This window comes from Arachis ipaensis, chromosome B5, assembly GCF_059453495.1.
Source record: "Arachis ipaensis isolate K30076 ecotype BB chromosome B5, ASM5945349v1, whole genome shotgun sequence".
Classification (NCBI taxonomy): domain Eukaryota; kingdom Viridiplantae; phylum Streptophyta; class Magnoliopsida; order Fabales; family Fabaceae; genus Arachis; species Arachis ipaensis.
In genome coordinates, this window is record NC_142440.1 from 139320676 (window position 1) to 139345218 (window position 24543).

Sequence of the window (24543 nt, forward strand, 5' to 3'; positions counted from 1 at the left end):
TATGAGATACATTATCAGCGATTATGCGAGCGGGGTGAGGCTTATATTAACTGGCTGGATCGGATCCCACGTGAATAGTATGATTTGGCATTTGATGGTGGATACCGATGGGGTCATATGACTACCAATCTAGTAGAATGCATCAACTCGGTCTTAAAAGGGGCGTGCAATCTTTCAGTCACTGCACTTGTTAAAGCAACGTTTTATAGACTTAATGAATTGTTCACCCGAAAAAGAGTCAAGGCTAAGGCTCGTATTAATGCAGGACATTATTCTCTGAGCTTGTGACCTCCAAATTGCATGCGAATCAGCGAGCAGCGGGGAACATCCAGGTTAGTTGCTTTGACAAACAGAATGAGGTATTCGAAGTACGTGAGATTCCCAATGGTGTGGAGTATGCAGTTGACCTACATCGACAATGGTGTGAATGTAGTGAATTCCAGGTAGACCGGCTTCCATGTCGACATGTATTTGCTTGTTGTGCAAATCAGTAGCTAGATTGGCAACTATATGTTCATGATGTTTACAAGATGGACCAAGTTCGAAGAGTATACAGAGCTAGGTTTAGGCCACTAGGAAATCCCACAACATGGCCTCTTTATCATGGACCTCGATTTGTAGGTAATCTGTTCCTCAGACGAGTAGCCAAAGATCGCCCGAGGATGACCCGTTTCTTGAATGAGATGGACACTCGAATATTGCGTGGTCTTAGGCGTTGTAAGCAATACGGGGCTGAGGACCACAGCCATAGCAGATGTCATCAACGTCGTGGTGCAAGTGCTGGTCCGGCCACCCAATAGAGCTCCCATCTAAATTGCATTTCGTTTGTCATGTTATTGTATGACTTTGAATTTTTATATATTGTTGGTACATGTCGTTTGTGATATTATTTTATGACTTTGGCATTTTTATATATTGAATCGAAGTGGTTCTTAGTTGGATCATAAAGTGAATTCACATAGTTAATGACATAAAGTGAATTAACATAGTCATCATCATAGTCCAACAAACAACAAACAACAAACACATTCTAACTAAAACAATCCAATAAACACATTATTTTCTCATCGCTCACTTTACGTCTTTGTATAATTTTTTACACTTCTTTACAACCCTGTTAAAAGCTGATAAGGTAAATCGATTAGCGCTCCGATATGGAGGATCGACTCTAAGATTGTATCATTTTCCTTTTTCACCTGTGGTTGTACCTATGAAAATAAGACACATTCAATAACCAACTAATGAAACCAAAAATATCATCAAGTAGTATTCTATCAAAATGAATATAGCCAAGAAATTACTTTACCTCCAATAGGCGTTGGATCATCATCTTGACCGGCTGGATCATCATCATCGTCGTTATCCTCATCCTCATCCTCATCCAAATGGTCTACCAGGTAGTCATCAGCCTCATCGTCAACTTCCTTATTGCTGTCCTGAATTAGACCCATTGGAATACGACGTGGGTTCCCGCTCTGTATGATCCCTCCCGTGGCATCATCACTCCTCCTCGAGTCAACAGAAAGTATACCTCCAGAATTTCCAGAGGAAGTGCGAGGTCGAGGTCTCGAATCCAAGGACAATTTACCTGAAGCAATATCACTCGGGTGCGCGCTCTGGTCAGTGGAAATGTCTCCGCAATTACTTAGATGTGAGTGACCTGGCACAGGAGCTATGAATCCAAGCAGCTGACTAAACAAACCTTGATCCCCTGATTCAAACTGCGGGACACTCCAATACTGTTGATGTAATGGGACTGATGGTGTAAAATAATCCACAGAATGCGTGTCAGGAATATATAGTGTAAAATGCTCAGGCTCTTGTTGTGCTTGTGTTTGTGGCAGTGGTGGTGATGATAGTTGCTCTTGTTGATTCTCCTGATTATGCACAGGATTGTCCTCTTGATTCCCTTACAATACGAGATCTGACAAATGCAAGTGGGCACCATATGTACTTCGGTACTATTGCATGTAAATTTTTCAAAGGATGCTGTGAAGGCACCAGGGGCTCAACAAGAATATGACTACCTGGGAAACGTAATAAAAACCATCTCTCGATCAGAGCATTAACCAATGCCGACTGATATTGGACAATTCCAATCTGAAAAACATGATAAAAATCAGTCTCCCATAAATGCCCTTCCACAATTTGATTGTACAGATCCGGCGGCATTAAGTGGTTACAGTGCAACATCCGTAAACCCTACAAAACGTAGCCATATATCACATTAAATAAAGATAACCATTTTTAATTAACAAATTAAATTTAACAAAATCAAATTTTTATTATCACATAACCAGTAAAACATAATCATATTAACAACTATATTATTAACTACTCAAAATATACTAAATCTATTTTACAAAAAATTCACATTTATATTTATTAGATTCTAATAATCATCAATAAGCCTCAAATAAATCTTAAATATAAATCTAATTATTTTATAATAATAATTCTTATTCCTTATTTTCAATTTATATAACTAGAATAATCTTAAAAAATATTAAACACCTCAATTAAATTATTATTATATATATATATTATATCACCAAATTTACCAATAATCATAAATAATTTATTAAATTCATATTTAAAATTTAGTATTACTAACATAATTCATGACCTAAATTATACTAAATTTATTCGGTTTCCATTCTTCATGGTATTATAACAATAATATATCTTAATTAATTCACTTCCAACAATTATTATATTTAAACAATTTTAAAATTTTTACTTCTAACATAATAAACAAATATTCTTAAGTAACTATTCTAACAACACACAACAACAAATCATTAATTTTTAATTAAATATCTAAATAATATACTCATAATAATAATAATTAATTATTTCCACTTCTAACATAATAAACAAACATTCTCAAGTAATTATTCTAACAACACACAATAACAAATCATTAATTCTTAATTAAATATCTAAATAATATACTCATAATAATAATAATTAATTCAATAATTTTTTAAATATCTTCTAAATTTATTTTATTTTATTGACTATTTTTAACAATTAATAATAATTATTTTATCATACCTATAATCTTAATAATAATTATTACTACAATATTTTTACTAATCTCTAACATTATCATTATTATTTTTATTAAATCAAAATATTTGATAATAAAAACTTATATAATTAAGATAATCAAGATAATTAACAATGTAAAATTCTGGATGATTGACGTCTTTTATTTTACGTCTTCTTAACATTATTGAAGAAAGGCTTGTGATGATGGTCCAATTTTTCCTCCTAGATCCAATTTCTACATCAACAATGGGAGAAGTGAAGAGTAGATGGGGTTGGGAGTGAGTGAGGCACTAGTGAGAATGAGAGTGAAAGGGATGGAGGTTGTTTACTGGGAATACAAGCAGGGACTGGGAAGCGGTGCATGTTTGAGGTGTGACATGCAGTAGGCAAATCGGACGATTCGATTTGTATACCTGCGATGTGTGTAATCGAACCATATAATTTGTTAATCGCAGTCGTCACACTCTGATCATGCACCATACACTTCAATAAATGTGCTATACACCACTCCTATCCTAATATCAAAATAAATAAAAAAAGTGACTTAATTAACAATTACTTGGATCGTATATTCATTTTTTTTCCCAATACAACAACAATAATATAATAATAATAAAAGATTTAACGAAAAAATACACAATAACATGTGATACACGTCAAAGTTACCAAAAAGTTTTTATAAAAAAATAAATTGTTAATATATTTATTAAAATAAATATTTAAAAATTTTATTAATACTAATCTTAATATATGTGTTCTAAAAAACATGTTAGTTTAATAATAATAATAATAATAATAATAATAATAATAATAATAATAATAATAATAATAATAATAACTTTTCATAATATGCCGAATCAATTTTATTTTTTATTTCTCCATATTATTTCTCTACATTTTTCCCTCTCGTCGTTACGACAAATCTTACATTGAAATTGTTTGGTATACGACATAACTTTGGTATACTAACGTTAACATTGCACAGAAAATTAAAGTAAATAGAAGCCAGGTTTCATTTTACCTGCTCAAGAATATAATATGCATAACTTAACTTAATTGATGATAGCATTGATTATGCTGCCAAATCAGTTAACATACAAAATTTAGGTTTGATCTTGCTGGTTCGACTTTTATAAGAGATATGATCATTTTGCCACTAAGCCATTTACAAAGATATCATGTCTATAAGTTAATAGTAAGATCTCATCATTTTATAGTTTCTGGTTAAACTACCAATATTAATTTAATCTTTGGAATTTACAGTTCTAAAAAGAAAAGGATTTTCGGATTTGGCTAATAATGTATTGATTTACCTTGAAATAAAGTTTTTTAAATAATTTTTATCTAACTAGTTTCCTAATAATATTAATTAAGAACTTACAAAAAAAAAATTAATTTACTATAGAATTTTAAATTTTTTTATGGATTGTTTAATTTGTTAAGACACATATTAGGAAAATGTTCGTTTATTTTAATTTATGCGTATATAACTTTTAACTAGCTACTTTATGAATATATAGTACGAACCAATTAAACTAATAGTTAATAATAGAAAAAAATTTAGGAAGAATTTCTTAATACTCAATTTTATGAAGGATTGAATTCTAAATTTTTTGAACATAGAATTCTAATATCATATCATGAAATTATTCATATCAAAAGTTTAAACTGATAGAAAGAGACAACATAAATAACTATATCTCTAACAAAATTTTCTTTAATTAGTTTCTTCTATTCCTATTCTTATTCAAGAGTTTTGTCATTTATTTGATAAATAACCCAAGAAATGAGGATATTGATGTTTTTGTTTTACATGTTTATTATTATTTTTGCTAATAAAATTGTAAAATTATTATGAAATATTAAGTAAGCGAGTAAGAGTAACGCTTTGTAAGTAGTTGTTTGAGTATGTTATATATTATTATAGTTGTAAGAGTAAGAATAAGAATAAGAATAAGAATAAGAATAAGAATAGTAGGAAGATTTAAGAAGAGTTATAATGATGGGAGGAGATTTTGCTTTGGAATGGCTGCCATGAATGATCATTGTCATGGGCCATGTACGATGAGCTTTCCACGGTTTCAGTGTGTATTTGAGCGCCAAAAACATATTATTGACTGCTTCATTTTTACTACAAAAAGAAGCAAAAGATTGTATTGGGAAACTCTTTCAATTGGTTCATACTGTACATTCCTTCTCTCAATTCAACTATATATATAAAGGTATATATCTCTATTTTATAAAGCCAAAAACATATATCTCTATATACTTTGAGGTAGCCTCCCTGTATTATTATTGTATTTTTTTTTTTGTATAAATTATAATCTTATTGGATGGAGTTTCAATACAATTACTATTTGTAACAAGTAGTATAAAATCTTAGGAGAATCACATTTCAAAAGTTAATGATTATAGCGGAAGAGTTCATAGTTTTATATTACTACATATTTTAGTTAGTGACTTTTTTCATGTGACACTTATTAATATTTAATATAAAAGAATAAAATAAAATTATACTTTTATTTACCTACATTATAAGAAAAATTATTATAACTACTATCTTTTAGTTAATTTTTTTAGATAATTATATATTTATCATTATTATTATATATAGTCACTAGCATGCTTATTAATCCATGTTTTTATACATTATACGTGGATAAAAATAATAAGTTTGGTTTTAGCTAAGATAGTAAATATGTTATATTAAAATTAAAATGCCACATGGCTGGATTCAACTCTTTGTTGAGTCAATAAAATGTTATTTATTTATAAATTATATATGATAAAGAGTATTTTAAAAAAGAAAATTTGTGTATTAAATCTCTCTCAATCCCTTAAATATATATATAATGACAAGTTATAAATTTTTTATGACTATTAAAATAGTTTTTACTGATGATTGTTATAATTATCTTTTAAATTTTTTAATGATAAAATATAAAATGATATTATCAGTAAATAATATCAATAAATATGTTAGCGATTATTTTTATTGTTATTAAAAAAATATACTGCTACTAATATAAAAATAATTTTTTTGTAATAATATTTTTATATTTTTAAATATCGAGTCAAATTACTTTCCTCTGTTTTTATCCATCCATATTTACTAGCAGTGTGTCCATATATATATATAGGATTATATATAAATGTGTAATAGTTTTGGTATCAGTAGCATGTACATGGGTTACTCGTTTTATATATACATTTGGTCAGACTACAGTATAATAATTTGATTAATTCCTCCATTCGTTTTGATCACATGTTATCATATGATGAGGAAGTTTTAGATTCTTAAGAGCATCCAGAAGTCCTTCTTTTCACTATGATTTTATGATAAGAAATATATCTGTATTAAGAAAGTTCGTTGGTTTCTCCAAAATCTTAAACTATTAAAAAAAAACGTATGAATTGTTATATTTTTAATATAATTTTATGTAAAAAAAAATTTTAAGCTTGTATAAATTTTTATAATATTTTTTATTTTATTTACCTTATACTTATAATATTTTTTGGAATTCAATAAAGATCAAATACCAAATCTTTAATTTAATAAGTTATGTAAATTTTAATATCATATATGTCATAAAATTATTAATTTAAAAGATTTAAACGGATAAAAAAAGTAAATATGTCATAGTACCAGTTCTTTTAAAAATCTAAACGGATAAAAAGAGATAATATAAATGATTATATCTTTATATTTTTTTTAAATAAGAGCCTCTTTTTATATTTGTTTGAATTTTATGTATGTTTTCTTTTATCTTTTTATTTGTCTCATGTTATTTATTTATTTATATATTTTTTACTTCACCAAAAATCAAACTCTAAACCTTTCGAATATAAAACTCTCATATCATGTTATAATACTAGTTCTCCTAAAAACTTCAACTAATAAAACAAGACGATATAAATTGACATATCTCTATATTTTCTTTCAAGAAAAATCTCTTTAAATTTACTTAAATTTTATATAAATTTTTCTTTTAACATGAATAGTTATACATCTAATATTTGACTTACAATAAAAATTTTAATGTAATTACAGTGAACATCATTTCGAATACAAGTTTAATTTGTGTTTGATATATATTTGTATTAACGCTATGAGTTTTAGTAAATTTACAAAGCTTTTTTAAATTCGAAGGAAAACCTTATCATTATATTAAAGGTCGAGTGATATATTAGAAGAAATGATCGATATAGCGTAAACTATTATTTAAGTTGCAAAAGAGTGTCTTAAATTTAATGTCTCCAAATTGATTTCTAACGAATATTAGATCAGGGGAAAAAAAATATGCATGTACATAATGTCTCCATGTAATAATGTGTTTGTCCTTACATTTAAAAGTTTTTATTTGTATGTGATAAAAATTTATATTATTATTAATTTTCAATACAATGACAAAAAAATATTACATTATATATCGATTGAAATTAAAAAAAATCAAGTTTGCACAAAGAAAAAAACAAACATACAAATAATAATAATAATAATAATAATAATAGTTAATTATCCAATAAAATCAAGCCTCTAATTTTTTAAATATAAATGAGACTTTTAGTATTTAATAATTTTTTTTTAAAAAGTTGACTGAAATAATATATTATTTATTTATTATTTTATTTAAGTCTTACATAAAATAATTGTTTCAGTAAAAAAATTTAACCATAAATATTATAGAGTATCAACTTTGTAAATTGTTGAATAATTACTTAATTGAAAGATAGATATTATCTATACCTATGTATAAAAAAAATTATGGTGGTTTAATTTCAATGTTTGTTTTCTCACAATTTTGCTGTTTGCCGCCTCTCACACCATTACAGTGAAAAATCGAAGTTATTCCATTTGAGTTATATATGATATTATTAGGTTCTTTAACTATTGATATATAATTTTTTAATATTATATGAAAACAATCAATAAAATATTATTAGAGCCTAACAAGACACTAATATTAATAATAAACATATTATGCACCATTGTCAAAGATTAAAATGAGAAAAAATAATTTTAAATTAATATATCTTTTTAGCATGTTAATTAAATTATTAGAAACTTGGTTAATATAGTTTGGTGAAAACTCAAGTACAGTTGACTTCACGTGAAGTTGATAGTCGAGAGCCGTTAAATAAAAATTTATGCCAAATCAGTCAAATCATCTAACGGCTCTCAGTTATCAACTTCACGTGAAATCGACTGTATCTGAATTTCCATCATATACTTTAAAGTTTAGATATCTAAATATATTTATGTTAATTTTTTTTATTATCTTTTTATATTATTTTTGCTTCACTATTAAAATTTTTTAGATTCATCACTAATATAAATTAGACACTCTCGTTTATAATAAATTTTTATTATTTAAAAATTTTAAAAATTAAATTACTCACATCAAATAAATTAATCTTTCTATAGCTTTTAACAAAAATTTTCATATATATATTATAGATAATCAAATCTTAACAAATTTTATTATAAGATAATTAAATTTTTAAAAAATATATAAAATAAAATAATCACCTTTAATAAGGGATCAATCTATATTAAAAAATTTAAAATTAATAAAATTTGTCAATCTAAAATTCTTCAAAAGCTAATTTAGTGTGTACCTTAAATTTAACTTTATTAGCAATAATGTTAGAATAAAAGTGAGTGCACATATTTTTATTATATTTTTGGTGCATCTGACAGCATGCATGTGCAAGTATATCGATTTTCCCTTGGAGGATTAGGGTTCAGTATCTGAATTTGGAGGTATGTTGGTTAATTGTCATATCATGGTTGTTACAACTTTGGAAACCAGTTGCTAATAGCTTGGGCCCTTATAACAATAACCACACTCATATCAAATACGGGCCCAGGTTTTCAGATTATATATATTTCAATGTCTCATTTAATTTAGCCATTTATCATTTAGATCATTTGTTTTTAAAATTTAAGTTGATAAAAATATTTAGTTTATAGACAGTTAACAAAAACTGAGATTTAAATTCTAAATATTTTAATTGTAAAAATTATGTTATTATATTATAAAAATATTTATTCTAAAAAATTTAAACTGATAAAAGGATAGATTTAAATAATTATATATATGAAAGCACACCAACCACCACCTGAAAAGTTGTATATGTTTCTTTCTATAATTTGGTTGTCATCACTCATCATTCAATGACAATAATATACATGTATATATATACGCGAGAGAGCGTGTGTGACAGAGATAAAAAAAAAAAAAAAAAAGAAGATTTTGCATGAATGATAACATAAGTAATTAAATTTTGACTGCATAAACATAACGTCTTATTAAAATTAAAAATGAAAAAAAGATGGTGACTGGTTAAATGGTTGGACTAGTCAATTTTGAAAATATGTGTTTTTAGTTAATTATGCTAGGTGTATAAAAAATTAATCACCAATCAATTATTACACATAAATACATATTTGACATCTCATAAAATCTTTACATTATACTACTCTAAGTAATTAAGTTTGATTATTTTACTATATCAAATTTCATTATTCTTGTGATTGATTATTTAATTAAAAAATATATAAATTAATATATATAAACAGTCACAGATTCAGAAAATTTTAGTAGTGGGGTAAAATTTATATAACATCATAATAATTTTTATAATAAAAATAATGTATATATAAAAAATTAAATATTAAATTATCTATTAATCATTATATATCTGTGTATAAATATATGTATTGTTTAACTTATTTTTAATGTGTATTTTATATTTTAATATATATTTTATACAAATAATTATTTTTTATGTACATATAACATGATTATTGTTATGATTATATTTTATTATTGTAAAATATGATTAGCCTTCAAAATATCTAATATATAAATTACAATACTAAAATAGTAATTTAAATAATAATATATAATTTAAAATTCTATTATTTTAGGTTTTATATTTTAAAAAATTAAATAATTTTTCTCTTACACTACAATTAAAATTTCTTTTTTTTTATATATATTACTAAATAATTATTTAAAAATTCACTTCGTAACACAATTAGAAGTCGACTCTTATTGATATTTATAGTTAAAAAAGTTATTTCAATTAATACAGTTGCTATGCAAAAATTAAAACTAATTTGAAAAGAAGATAAATAATATTCTTTTGAGTTAATTTAAAAAAAAACACTAATTTCGTTTAAATTTGAGAATTGATTATTTTAACGAATTTCTAATATAAAATTTTTAAATTGACGATTAAGTACCAAAAATTGAGTAAAAAATTATTGTGGGATCAAATTTAATAATCTAATGGGGTAAATAAATATTATTATCATATACTACTCAAAAAAATTTCAAATTGTAGTAAAGGTGCTTGCCCCACACTGGTATACGTAGAACCGTCCCTGTATATAAATACATATTAATATATAGTAGTTTTTTATGTGCACATAATATTTTTTTGTTTACTATGTCAAAATTTTTAAATTTTAGCCTAAGAAGGGATTAAAAAAAATTAGCTTATGATCCGGGGATACTAGCCAATAATAATAATAATAATAATAATAATAATAATAATAATAATAATAATAATAATAATAATAAAGGGTAAAAAAAACGATTTTTTTTCATTTGAACAAAATTTAAGTAAATTCAAATTCAGTCAATCCATTAAAACTAATAAGTCATATGTCAAGGTTCAATGAACACTTAACCAAATGCTTATAAATTGCCTATTAAAAAAGCCTCTCACAATGACAATGAATTCAAACTTATATTCTTGTAAAATTGTTTTAAATCTTTATCATTTATGCCAACTTTCAAAAAAAGAAAAAAAAATCGATAAATACAATGTGGATTTAACATATACGGCTTAATGACAACTCTCAATATCTTTTGTACTCTACTAGTCTCTAGGGACGAAAGGTTCCTCACAAACAAATACATAAGGTAACAAAATTATATCTTCTAAAAATTTAAACTATTAAGTAAAAATATATTAATAGTTATATATCTAATATATCGTATTATATAAATTTTTTAAGAATATTTAATATATAAATAGTATTTTTTTATTTTGTATCAAAATATATATATATATATATATATATATATATAAGTTAATATTCTATCTTTATTTAGAAAAATTAGATAACAATAACAAAGTTCAAATTCTAAAGTATTTTAATTTAAATATAAAAATTTTAATAATATATTATGAAATTACTTTATTCTGTTTTTTTTTTTCACGGAAGATAGGAAAACTCGAATCCGCGATCTTTTAAGTAAGTATAGAAAGACGATGTCATTTGAGTTATAACTCGTTGGCAAAATTACTTTATTCTTAAAAAACTTAAAACAAATATATGTATATATAGCAGTTAGATAGTTATATATATCTAACCTATAACTTTCATGTATGGGATACCTGAACCAGTGGCAAGAATCATTATATTTTTGATGATGTTCTTGTTTTACTTTGATGTTCTTGCCATTATTCTAGGCCCCTACTGATGGATGCATGTGGATTGGTACGAAGAGATGAAAGGGGGCTCCAAGAGAATTAAGTTGGAAGAATAAGACACACACCAGCCTCATCCATGGCTCCATTTTTAGCCTCATCAACCTCATCACTCATATAATACTCGCATCATCAAACACATACATATAACTGAAATTTCATTCAGATCTTGCATGTGCACTGTAATCATTCCATCAAGATCTATGCATCCCAGCGAATCCAAACTTCATTGTTCTCATTCTCAATTTATATATTTATATATCACCTAGGATCATATGGAATCACTCTAGGTTTAATTTATATATAATTCTTTGTAGCATATATATTGATTTAACTCTTCAATCATAATAATCGATAACATAGATAATAATCTAGAATAATTGTTACTAACATATTTTTTTATTAATATGAAGTTTTATTGAGATAATTAAAGTATACATTTAGAATCCAATAAAGATATTTTTCTGCGAAAATTATACAGAAAAATGTTCAATAATATAAAATTTATCTAAATTCAGAAGACTAATATCGTTTGATATTAACTCTCCTATAATCATATATCGATGTATTTCCTTGCAATATTTAAGAAAAAAAAAAGCTTACAATTCAAAAAGTATCAAATAAATTTAATTGAGTATAATATAAATATGAATTCCATAATTTCACCTTTTTCAAACTTTTGCATTTTGATTTTTTTTTTTTTAATTCTGTTTTTTACACCCAATTAGATTTAGTTGTTGAACAATTCAAAGTTGCATAAAATAAGCATAACTCATCTTGCAAATGATCAAAATCGAGAAAATTGCATAAATAAATAAAAGATGAATCAATTTTACTGAATTGTAATTTTTTTAAATTGGTTATATTTTGATTCTATATTTACTTTATATAGATTGTTATAGGATATACAAATTTTAAAATTTATACATAAATCGCTAGAGGATATAGAATTTTATGTATAAAACACTATAAGATGTAAAAATTAATGTGAAAATTGGCTACCATCATAAATTACTACAGAATCTATCCGTTTATATGCTTTCTTTTATTTTAATTTGTTCTCTTTATTATCTTATACTATCCCTCTAATTTAATATCTATCTATCATTTTATGATATTTTTATTAAAATAAATATACTAAAAAAATAGTTTTAATTAGTTAAATTTTTAGTATAACAAGAATTTGATTAGTGTTTAGGAACCATCATTATTATTTTATTGTTCCATTAAATAATAAAAGAGTGCCTAATAATATTTGTAACTATTTTTATAATTTAAGTATTTTATTTTTTTGTAATTAAAACTAATCTTTTAATATTATAAAAATTTTATTACATCATAATTAATCTTAAAAAATAAAAATATTTTGTATTTACTTATATGTTTTTTATTTAAAAGCAAAAAACACTTGTCATTTTTAAAATTTAAAATTATATTACTCGAAATTTGAAATCAATTTAAAATTTAAAAGCAAGTGTATGTAGTCTCTTTTATTTTTAAATAATATATATAAATGCAATAATTAGTTAAAATACTAAACTAAAAGAATTAGACTAAAAAGTTATAATTGGATAAAATTATAATTGGATAAAATTAATTAATTTTTATTTATTTATGTAATTTGTACAATCAAAATCCATCACATCAATATCCGTTGAAGTGACAACAAACTATACATGCGGAAATACAGTAAAAGTGATTTGATAGATGCATGCATAGCCATGATCATAGTAATTATTTGAATTTGCACAGATCTTGTTAGCTAGATGCTTCATATATACCCTATCCAGTTCTGCTTCTACTTGTATTTGATGTAACTCGTTAAAGTACTTTGATCCTTTCCTTGAAATATTGTAACTCATCTTTGTGTACTTAAGTGAAAAATACAAGAAAGCTATATAAGGAAAAATATTATGTGGCACATGATTAAAAAGGCAATGTTACTTATTTCAAATGAAAGTGGGGTATTTATGCAGAATTTATTAAACAAAATAATAAATTAGGATACGATATATTGAATTTTCTTTAGTGGTATAAAAGAAGTGTTGTGTAACTAAGAAAAAGAAAATGAAATATCCATAGAATAAAGTAAAGTATTTGCTTAGAGATAAGCAATTAAAAAATTGAATTATATATATAACTGTGATGTAAGATTGCTTGTAATTAATAATCTCTTTTGGATTTTGATGCGTAAATTTTGCATAGACATTTTTTTATTGTTTTATTTTATACTTAAATTCTTTTAAGTAAAGTGACAAATAAATTTTTAAAAATTTACACTTTAGATAGATTAGTTTTTTAAAAAAAATATCAATAAAGTTCTTTAAAATAACAGATATAGACACACTATTTTTAAATTAGTCTCTATAATTAGAGTAAAAGTTTTTAATTTAAATTAACTTATCCATATTGACTATCTTAAATTGATATTTTTTTGAAAGATTAACCTTTCCAAAATATAAATTCTCAGAAATTACTTTGTCACTTTACTCAATTATTTTTTTTTAAATCAACAAAAGATATTTATTTTTTAAATTCTAATACAATATCAGAATTATTTATCTAAAAATTCAAATTAATAAATAGAAGTATATCAATGATTATATCTAGCAATTTCCATTTTTTAGTCATATTTTGGGCAGCTAAACTATTTGCTCCAAGTTCTAGATATATATGAATTTCAGCAATTCCTCTATTATTTTTCATTATACACAAATATTGAACACTTACAACAGAACCTAACACAAAAAAGTATTCAACTCTAGAGATATTGACTGAAATAGTTGTAATGCAGAATTTACAATTATATTACCTGACACTCTTTTTGGCTGCTCCCACCAACACTACACATTTGTTCCAGGCCACTTTACTAAAACTCAGCTATTCCATTATTCAGAGTTGTAAAGATAGATGTAGATTAAAAAATTGTGATGGTCATAAATGATTGGCAGAGATATCCAGTGTGGTCCTTAAAGGGGAGTGCATGAAGAACCTTCAACTTATCCAAAATCGCAACATAGCTAATTACCCTTTGTGTATATGCTTATGTATTTCTTACTGTGGGATGTCATTGTTGATAGCTGGAAGTAGAAGTCTTATTTATCATCAGAATGAATGAAAATATCGTGTTGAGGAATTTTGGTTTGTTGGACCTTTGATATGGATACAAAATACGTAGTGCAAAAATGGTTATAATAGTTGTGGCCTTGTGGGTATATGTTCAGAAATTATTATAACAAAATACGTAGTTACAAGAATATTATGACTACTTGGCCGCAAGGATGGCAAAAAATTTTAGGAGATTACAGGACCTGCAAAATTTCTATGGAGATGGGGATCCACCCCACGAATAAATAGGACTGGGCGGAGATTGAAATAATTGCACCATGGGAATTTACGAAATTTCTGCAAAAAAAATTCACTTAAATATCCTTATATATATAAGTTATGTACGCAACTCTAATTATTTTATTTTAATTTATATGTAAAAAATTGTATGGATATGTTATTATGTTAAATTTGTGTTTAAATTATGTTTGATTTGATATATCTAATTGAATTATATAAGATTTTATTATAATTGTGTTAATTTTTTTTAAAAAAAATAAAACTTAATAATATCGAATTTTTCATAGATACCCACGGGTATCTTGCCTTTCGAGTGGGAAGGGATAGGGGCATTTTAGTAAATGTAGGTACAAGCTGTATTGAGTCGTGTATAAATTCTCATAAATATAAATATAAAGTATGTGCTTTTGTGCACAAATTCCTGTAAATGTTGCAGAATATTCACTGACCAAGTGGTGGCCTAAAATCCTAATATCTACTTTGTAACATTGCTGTGTAAGGGGTTTTTTTGGAAAAATGTAAGGTTTGGGGAAGGTTTTTCAATTTTGAGAAATGAAAGGGTGCTCCCTTTTCTGTGAGAAACCTTGGTCTTTCAATGGCCGGAAACAAAGGCTGAAGAAACAAGGATGCTTTAATCATTGAGTAACATTCGCTGCTTTGTTTTCTTGAAAAAAATGATGTTCAAACAATGATTGTAATGTGGATTATTCGAATGAAATTAATTGGGCAGGGGAATTAACGAATGGAGTTAAAAAATTGCATATCGTAAGCATAACATAAGTGAGGTTTAAGGCTATGAAGCAGTAAAATAGTGGGTGCAGAACGCAGAAGCTAGCTACCTCTGATACACATAACAACATGCAGTATGCAGTTACACTTGTTTAAGAAGATGAGAGCAAAATCATTGTTTAACAAGATTGATTTGATGGCCATTGATTTGTGCAAATGAAATAAAGTATCATGAATCATGATCACCCACTTATTCATCGTCCAAGGCTAAATAAATAATGATGTAACATCATTCTCAGTTTCTCACAACTTAACTATACCAAAAGTATTTTACTCTAGCATTTTACAGAATTAAAATGGACCCAATAATGGGATATAAATATAATTTTTCACAGAACTGTTCAACTTTTATTTATCCCACAAAACCTTATAGACATACAACCACCTATCAAAAGAAATCAAATCACCCAAATAACTTGCAGTTTATTATAGTAACCATAACTATGCATTCTCACTTTAATCAACAGTTATTTAAATACAATTTGTAACCAATGAAAAGAATAATGTACTTGTCCAAATTGAATTCAATGAAGCTGATCTTGGCTAAGTTCCCCTGACCTTGGTGGTAGAAATAGTCCTGTTTATGGATTGAGTCTTGCTATTAAGTCTTGCTGCTTTCCCTTCACCTTGGTCTTTCCTCGGTGCTGCTCTCGCTAGACTGGACGATGCTGTTCTTTCTGCAATTCTCCGCTGGCGCTCGAGCGCCAATTCTTCCATTCTCTTCCTAATTTCATCTTCCTATTTAACAAACACCATTGAGAATTAGATTTAGGACTATTCAATTGTTATCCAAAACAATAATATGCAAAGAAACCAAGATATAACATAATAGATATATAATCATTCGTATACTTCTCCTATCAGCTTAAGCTTTTGGGACAAGTGACTTTATCAGAGGTTTTGTATACCTGTTCCCGTTTGCTCTTTTGAACTATTGGTCTACTCGTGAGAGGTGTCCTTTTGTTCCTAGGTGTGATTTCAGGCCTGCTCTTCACGGACGATCCGCGAATACTCTTGGAATTAGGCTTGTCCTTCTCCAAACTCCTAGTTCCTGAAACTTTGCTTTTGGTTTTGTCATTCTCAGGAGTAACAGGAACATCCTTGTTGACATCAATAGAAGACCTTCTACAAGTTTCTGTGAAAGAGAAGTCAATTTCGTAGTCCATTGTCCTCGAAGCCTCAACAGAATCCAATCCAGAATCCCGTTGTAACACTACATAGAGGTCACTGGGCTCTTCCTCACGCTTCTGACTCGAAGCAGCCGTGTCGGCTTCCATCATGTTCGCGGAAACTAGATCTTCAACAACTATGTCTGTCCTCCATTGTGAATCAGAAGGACTATTATCAACCAACTGACCTTGTATCATAAAAGAATCATCAATGAAACTTTCTTGACTTCTTTTTTCAGCATGGGAGCTATCATTGACTGATGACAAAACACAATCACCATCAACTGTGGGAACAGGACTCCTGTTCTTATCCAAATTATCAACAATAAAACAATCATCTGCTGCTATGCTCTTTGTTACCAATGACGAATCGGCTACAAAAGTAGATAATGGATTGCCGAGTTCATTTCCGGTTTCTTTTAGCCTATTAGACATCAGCATCTCTTCTCCTATGCTGTCCCTCCTCTTGGTAACCGAACCACGGCTGTCTACATATTCATCCAGCTTGAATCCACCTTCATTTGCTCCATTTCTGTTGGCCACAATGAAGGAGTCACTCGGGACTTTAGGATTCTTCGGAACCTCTTTGAAGTCCATGTGTGGAGATGAACTAGAATATGGCATTGGTTCTATGGAGTTTCGCACCATAAGATGTTCATTGTGGACATCAATTGTTGGCTGCACCTTTTCTCCAATATCTTCATCTATCTTCAATAGGTTCTGGAAAGCATCCCAGTTGTCATTTTTGTTTCCTTCTTCAGATGCATTGCCTGAGTTTTCAGTGAGATCATGATCAGTTGAATCACTCGATTTAGTTAAACTGCGCCGAGAATGTGCTTTCTTTCCGTTAGCATGTTTTTCAACTTTATGAACCTTTTGCAAGGACTCAAGAGCAGCACCAACTTTCTGTTTGATGGCTTCTTCGCTGCCACCGTCATCACCATCATCTAAAGATGATTCATCAGAGCTTTCACCATCATTTCCATTTCTCCTTTTTGGAGTAATGTAGTTGATGTTACGAATCACAACAGTTCCTGAAGACTTTCTTCTGTTCTTTTTCCTTTTCAGAGCATCCTTCACCGAATGATTCGACTCCTGCTCTTCATCTGAATTAGACTCACTCCCTGAATCAGACTCGCTCGACTCGGTCTTCTCATCTTCATCTTCTTCATGCCCTTTCTTATTTGTTGATTTCTTCTTCTTGGTTTCTGATGGTTTCTGATTCATTGCCATGTCAGAAGACCATTGCATATTTCTTAAAAGGTGAGGAGGAACAGGCTGCATATTAGTCATAGGATATCCTTGGTATGGCGGCATTTGCTGAAGATTGTACATATATGGAGGAGGTACATTGTAAGGCCATGGCATCGGCATATGAACATTCGCCATGTGTGGTGGTTTCGGATCAGTTGAAGCCAAGTTCACATCTGCAGATTGTAGAAACTCGGTGTAAACTTCAATATAATATGGTAAAAGAAAATTGAAAAACAATAAAATGATACCTTCTTTTTTACCAGAATTTGGTGTTTCCAGTTCTCCAGCATCCTTAGTGCTATTATTCTCAATAGTATCGTTTGCTAGCACAATTCCGGATGTCTCGGAAAATAAGATCGCCGGAGGTAAGCATGATTGCATTGCAGCAACTTCTTTTATCCAAAGATCATCAGCATGCTTTTTGCTCCATAAATCCTTGAAGTTAATGCAGGCTTCCCTATAAGCATGTAAGAATCAGCTTTCTCTTAGTGCATAATAATACACAGAACCTTCTTAATATGCTAATCAATTCCAGTTCATACCTCAAACGCAATGCTCCAAATGCATTTGCAAAATGCATGAGATCATCAATACTGTTGATCTCAAATCCGGCAACTAGACCACGTGTATAGGCCATAGCTTGCTCTTTCCGGAGTAGTGCTATTCGAGACTCCAATAGTCGTTGCAGGGAGACCCTAAACGATATGGAAATTGAAAACTTAGGAACAAATTTAAAACTAGCAAAACAAAGAAGATTACACTTCAATTGAAGAGGTAGAAACTTACTTTGAGCTTTCCTCTTCTTTATTGTCAACATCTTCAATTACTCCATTTAACTGAAACAAATAACAAACATAAATCAATAGAATTCTTAGAGACTCTTAAGTAATTTTGACATACATGTTGGGAGATAAATACCTTTGCAGAATCACTCAACCTCCTTGTAATTCCATTGGCTTGTGGCGCGGTTCCTATACAAAGGAATTTTAGTAAGACAACTACTTAAGAAGTGCGGTTTCTTGGAATTCAATTCTATTCTAAGAACAATTACTAATCAATTCTCAAAGAAATATCTGCAAAACATGCTTGAAATTGCAGCTCCTAGCCATACCTTCATCGGAAGATGCAGTGGACATCGACAAAGCATTTGCTTGAAATGAACTTTCAATCTGCAGGATTTCTTTTTCAAGGCTGACGAACCTCTCCAAAATCGCAGGTGTGCTAACGAATCGCACAAATCTAAAAAAAATTGCACAGCATGTCTTAATACGATGAAGAAATTGGATTGATGTGAATTGGATGAAGGATATATAGGTCATGAACAGAGCAAAAAATGCACAACATGTCTTAATTTCCAAAGCCTCACCACTCTCCGGGGTAGACTACTTTCCAAATTATACTGTCGAAATAGTTTGAATCAAAGTATCCAACAAAAAATGAATCCCTATTCTCCAAATCTATAAAACCAAGTAAACTAATTCCATGACTAATGTGATAGTCATCATTCAACTAGTTGGATTTCATTCATCAATCCCTGCTTAATTAACTAATAATTAAGAACATTTAGAAATTCCTAAGTCAATATGCATTTGAAAAACCATTCCCAATCATATCTAAAGCACTTAAGCACTTTCAATGCAAAGGTAATTGATTCATTGATTCATTGATTCCGGGGTTCTTCAAACTTAATTGGAAATAGGATAAGTACTCTATTGAAACCAAAGAACAAATGAAGAATCATTTACAAACACCGTGATTATCCACAAAAGAATAAAAGTGAAAAGAGGGAAAACCAGATAAGGGGGAAAGGAATAATCACCTTTCAAAGGTGGCCTTGGAGAACCAGAATGCAGAATTGTTTGGAGGGAGAAGCTTAATTGAGTATCCACCTTTAGAGATCTCATCTTTCACAAACTTGAGGTGAGAAACAAAAGGCTCAAACAACCCTGAAGCTATTTTCTCACGAACACCACCACAAAACACTACCAGCTCACATCTGCAGAAGAAAAAGGATCAAACCCAAAATTCCAAAACCCATCCACTAATCCTGGAAACCAAAAAAGATTAATTCTTGAGATCATAGAAATTCTGGGGTGCCTCAAAACATTACCTGGTCCTGGTTGGTGTGAGTTGAAACAAAGCATAATCCAGAACAGCCTTGGAATCCATGCTAAGAAGAAGCAGAGAAAACTGTCAGAACATAACAAACTAAACACTGAACAACGTTAATTAGATTTGTTTGTGCTGGTGAAAATGCTAGAAAGTTGATAGTAGCATAGTATCTACTACTACAACTAGTTGTGAAACATGACTTATGAGTTATGACAGTGTCATGTGATAGAAAGAATAGAAGAAAGAAAAAATAAGAGAGACAGCAGAGAGATTCAGCATGGCACATGGAGTGTGAAGTGGGGTAATGTTATTGGATTTCAACGCCAAAAGTCACATGCAACGGTGACACCTTCTTTCTACTAATGTCTACCGTATCTTTTTACTAACCCACACTCATCTTCTGTGCCTAAGCTTTTGTATCAATGACGCCAGCAGCCACAAAAATCAAAAAGTCATCAAGTGAATGGTGATTATCAAGGTTTTAAAAACTCAATTGATGATCGAATTTATAAAGTTCAAAGTTTAAAAATTTAAACATTCAATTGAAGTTCAATTAATGTTAAATTAAATATAATAAAATAATATATTTATGTATAAGATATATAATTTAAAAAACTTTTTTTTATAATTTATTTTTTTAAACATGTTTAACGTTTAACGCTAAAAAATTATACCGGTTAATTCGTTTTTTATCTGTATTTTTATTTTTAACTGATTACTGTCAAATAATTTTTGTTTTAAACTAGAATTGTCGGATGGTAAGTTTTTGATTAAGCAGATTGAACGGACTGATTCGATCTGGTTATTATTTATTAGAGCTATGGTGATTATTCATTATAGTATGCTTGTGCAAGTTTTCCTCTCATGACTAGTGTTTGCTATGCCTTTAATATTAATGATTTAATATATTTGAAACATTATAAAGAAATAAATATTGATCGTATATATGTGTGCTTTTAAGACCATTTAAGTGTTTATCCTTAAAAGTTAAAAGACAAGACGGTGGAAGCATTGGCAAATGTTTGGTTTGGCACCTCACACCAGTTGTCTTGCAGTGGTGATTGATAGGATATGTCAGGTTGGAAAGGAATATGCTTATAATTTTAAATGCACTTTTCCCTTTGTTTGATTGATTAATGCCCAATATTAACAATTTATTTATGAATACAGCACAGATTTTTTACTTGCTTTGCTTGAGACAGGAATCAGACACTTCACTTCACAATTCATTATTAAGACTTCACAATTCACATTAGATTTATTTCTCATTTTAACCACCCCCCCCCCCCTCCCCCTTCTTTTTTTTCCCTCCTTTTTATTCCTATTATATGAGGAATGTCCACATATCCAAATTCAGATATATTTTTTTCCCTAAGGGGAAAACATAAATCTGAATGCATAGATTAACTGAATGGATTTTTATTTTATTTATCAAAATATACGGTTTATAGTATTTTTACAAAAATTACCGTATCTCTTATCTCGTAAATAAAATAAGAATGCATGTATCTCATTTACACTATAAATGAGATAAGACACAAAACGATACAGTCGTATCACGTTTGTACACATGACGTATAACGGTCCTATCTCCTTTACAGTGTAAACGAGATAAGAGTGGATGAAGTCTATATACATGTATTTCGTCCATAGCGCCATTTGAGTCCTTGTTATATCCATTTCTTCAACTTTTTTTTTTCTACTTGTACCTTTTTTTAATCATATTATTGAATTACTAAGAGATTATGGTGCACGCCAATGCACATCATACAGACATCAATCAACTGAACGCAACATGATGATCACCACCTGTATTACCATGATAATCAGCACCAATGATATTGATATGTTTAGGATGAATTATATGGTAAAGATGTAAGTTTATAGATCTTTCCTTTTATAGGATGAAAGAGAGATTGAAAAAGATAGGACTCACATTTTGAACAACAATAAAATAATAAAAAATAATTATAAAAATAATTTATATTCTCTCTCTATACAACTTTAATCTGTATAGTAGAGTGTCCCTATGTATAGACTTTACGTTATTTTATTTGTTATTAAAGTTGTAGCTTGGCACAATATTTAAGTTCGTTAGCATCGTTGTTGTAAATTGTGTCCTTGCTATTATTTATATTGTTAGCCACCTTTTACGTAATTTTAGTTATTGTTGTATGTAAATGTGTTAACGTGCTAAATTCAAAATTTTAGAATTCAATAATGAAGAAAAGTGCATTAAAGTTTAATTTAATCAAAATAAACCCTAAACCTAAAACCCTAATAACAAAAACATCGTAAGGATCTAAACAAGAAACTAACATTCAAGTACAAAATAAACGAAGTAAATAAAGAACACACTAAATGTTTTTTGACAACTAACAAACAACTGCATCGTGAAACTAAACTAAGCCATTGGTTTGGACAGTCTTTTCGAGTATGCCCGATTTGTCTGCATAGACTACACATCTTCTCTTGACGCTTACCCTCATCCATCTCATTACGAAATCTGGTGAAAATAGGTCTGCCAGTAGTCTTCCTACGCATGGCTGGATTAGGATGCAGCCGTGTTTCGTACCACTCCAGCCAAAGCTTCGCATCTGGTATCGGTGGAAACTCCGTCTCATACATCTTGAATACAACAGACTGCAACTACACCGGATGCACATATTGAACCTACCAGCCATGTCTGCCATCTCTCGCGACAAACATCTTAAGGCATCTATGTACCACTGGTACCCAACTTTGCTTGGGCTATAAGCAACGTTTATTAGATATTGCTTGTTCTCGACAAACTTGAAACGAGATGTAAAGTTCGCAGCCATGTGCCTGACATAATAAGCATGAAACGCTCTAAGAGGATGCCAGCCACTATCGTCGGCTCTTAGTGCAACCTTGATCACCTGGGATCTGTTAGAAATAATCAACAAGCCATCTTGTGGGGTCACATATTGTCTCAAATTCGTAACAAAGAAAGACCAGGACTCGGTGCTCTCAGACTCAACAATTACAAAAGCAACAGGAAGAATGTTGTTGTTACCATCTTGTGCTACTGCAATAAGTAAAGCACCACCATATTTGCCATACAAATGTGTGCCATCAACAGAGACGAATAGCTTGCAATGCTTAAATGCCTCCACACAGACAGGGAAGGCCCAGAATACCTTATCAAACATGCTACAGTCGCGCACCATAAGGTGTCCATCATAGTACAGTATGACCTTGAACTCACATATTGTTCCGGGATAACAACTTTGCAGTGCTTGCAGCAACCTAGGCACTTTATTATGTGACTCCTCCTAATCTCCATATATCTGCGCAATTACCTTTTACTTCGCCATCCAGACATTTCTATACGAAGGTTTGAAGTGATAGCTTTGCCTAACTGCACCTTGTAGTATAGGGATGCTGACGGATGGGTTGGACTGTATCAATGGCAGGATGGCATAGCAGATGAGGCTACTGTCCAACTGTCGATGGTCCTGAGACATGGTTGGTAACACGTGTGCACTCCTCCAACCCTACGTACCTCCCTAACAAAATAACACATACATGGTTGGTATTTACACAAAATATAACAGTGATAAATGATGTTAATTACACCACAGTTAAACGAAGCCTCACCAATATCCAAGATTCTGTCAGAGGGCAACATGGAGACTCCATGGGCATCCAACTGCATATTGCCGGCAATGAACATGGTATTTTAATCAGTCCGACTCCACTACTCAGTACTCAACACTTCTACGAATGTTGTAATTTTTCACACCCTGCATCACTGCATCTCTACTCTTGAATCTATGGCCAACCTAAAACTCCACACAACCGTCTAAGTTGTAACCATTTTCACCCATGTTGAAAAATGGAGTTTTCTCATGCATCGCGTCCAGATCCAACGTCTGATAGTGATTGGATACAGCTGATAAGGCCAGAATTAGGTCGCGGGGTGGGGGGGGAGGAAGAAGATATCGAACTGATGCCTCCACCGGCATCTCGGGTACAAACTCCTCCTCATCATCATCTTCAGAAGAACCACTATCGTTGCTATTCGCAACATACTCCTCGTCGGATTTCTCACCATCCACGTCAATGTCTTCCATTGGACTTGCAACGTGTATTGATGGTAGTGCGAGAGGTAGGTCGTCCTGCACAAAATCTGAGTAGCCAGATTCACCGCCACCAACATCACCGACCTCTGTAGAAAACTCCATAACTTGTTCCGCCATGATTCTTCCATGGATGTCAAACATGAGACACACATGCTCGTCGCTATGTAGCCAAAGCAGACGAAACCGAAAAACTCCATTTTCCA

At 29.6% G+C, this 24543-nt stretch overlaps 1 protein-coding gene across 2 annotated transcripts; it reads right to left on the reverse strand.

Moving 5' to 3' along the window:
* Nucleotides 1–16024: 16024 nt before the first annotated feature.
* On the reverse strand, nucleotides 16025–20688 carry LOC107644108 (disease resistance protein (TIR class)). 2 transcript variants are annotated; one of them, XM_016347910.3, is made up of 9 exons: nucleotides 20233–20688; nucleotides 19942–20118; nucleotides 19234–19361; nucleotides 19041–19093; nucleotides 18909–18958; nucleotides 18665–18817; nucleotides 18371–18579; nucleotides 16608–18295; nucleotides 16025–16437 (listed from the first exon to the last, which is right to left on the reverse strand). In XM_016347910.3, exons 1-9 carry the CDS (start codon nucleotides 20289–20291, stop codon nucleotides 16243–16245), a joined length of 2712 nt encoding a protein of 903 aa, XP_016203396.1. In that variant the 5' UTR covers nucleotides 20292–20688; the 3' UTR covers nucleotides 16025–16242. The 2 variants fall into 2 exon arrangements, with proteins under 2 accessions (XP_016203396.1, XP_016203397.1); XM_016347911.3 differs by having other exon boundaries at nucleotides 18383–18579; nucleotides 20233–20658.
* Nucleotides 20689–24543: the final 3855 nt, after the last annotated feature.

Excerpts from the sequence above, each read along its gene's own strand:
- LOC107644108 (XM_016347910.3), bottom strand. The coding sequence starts at position 20,291 with ATGGATTCCAAGGCTGTTCTGGATTATGCTTTGTTTCAACTCACACCA. Across the intron at positions 20,119-20,232 it reads CTCACACCAACCAGGACCAG|ATGTGAGCTGGTAGTGTTTT; the intron begins GTAATGTTTTGA and ends TTTCTTCTGCAG. Across the intron at positions 18,959-19,040 it reads GGTTGAGTGATTCTGCAAAG|TTAAATGGAGTAATTGAAGA; the intron begins GTATTTATCTCC and ends TATTTGTTTCAG.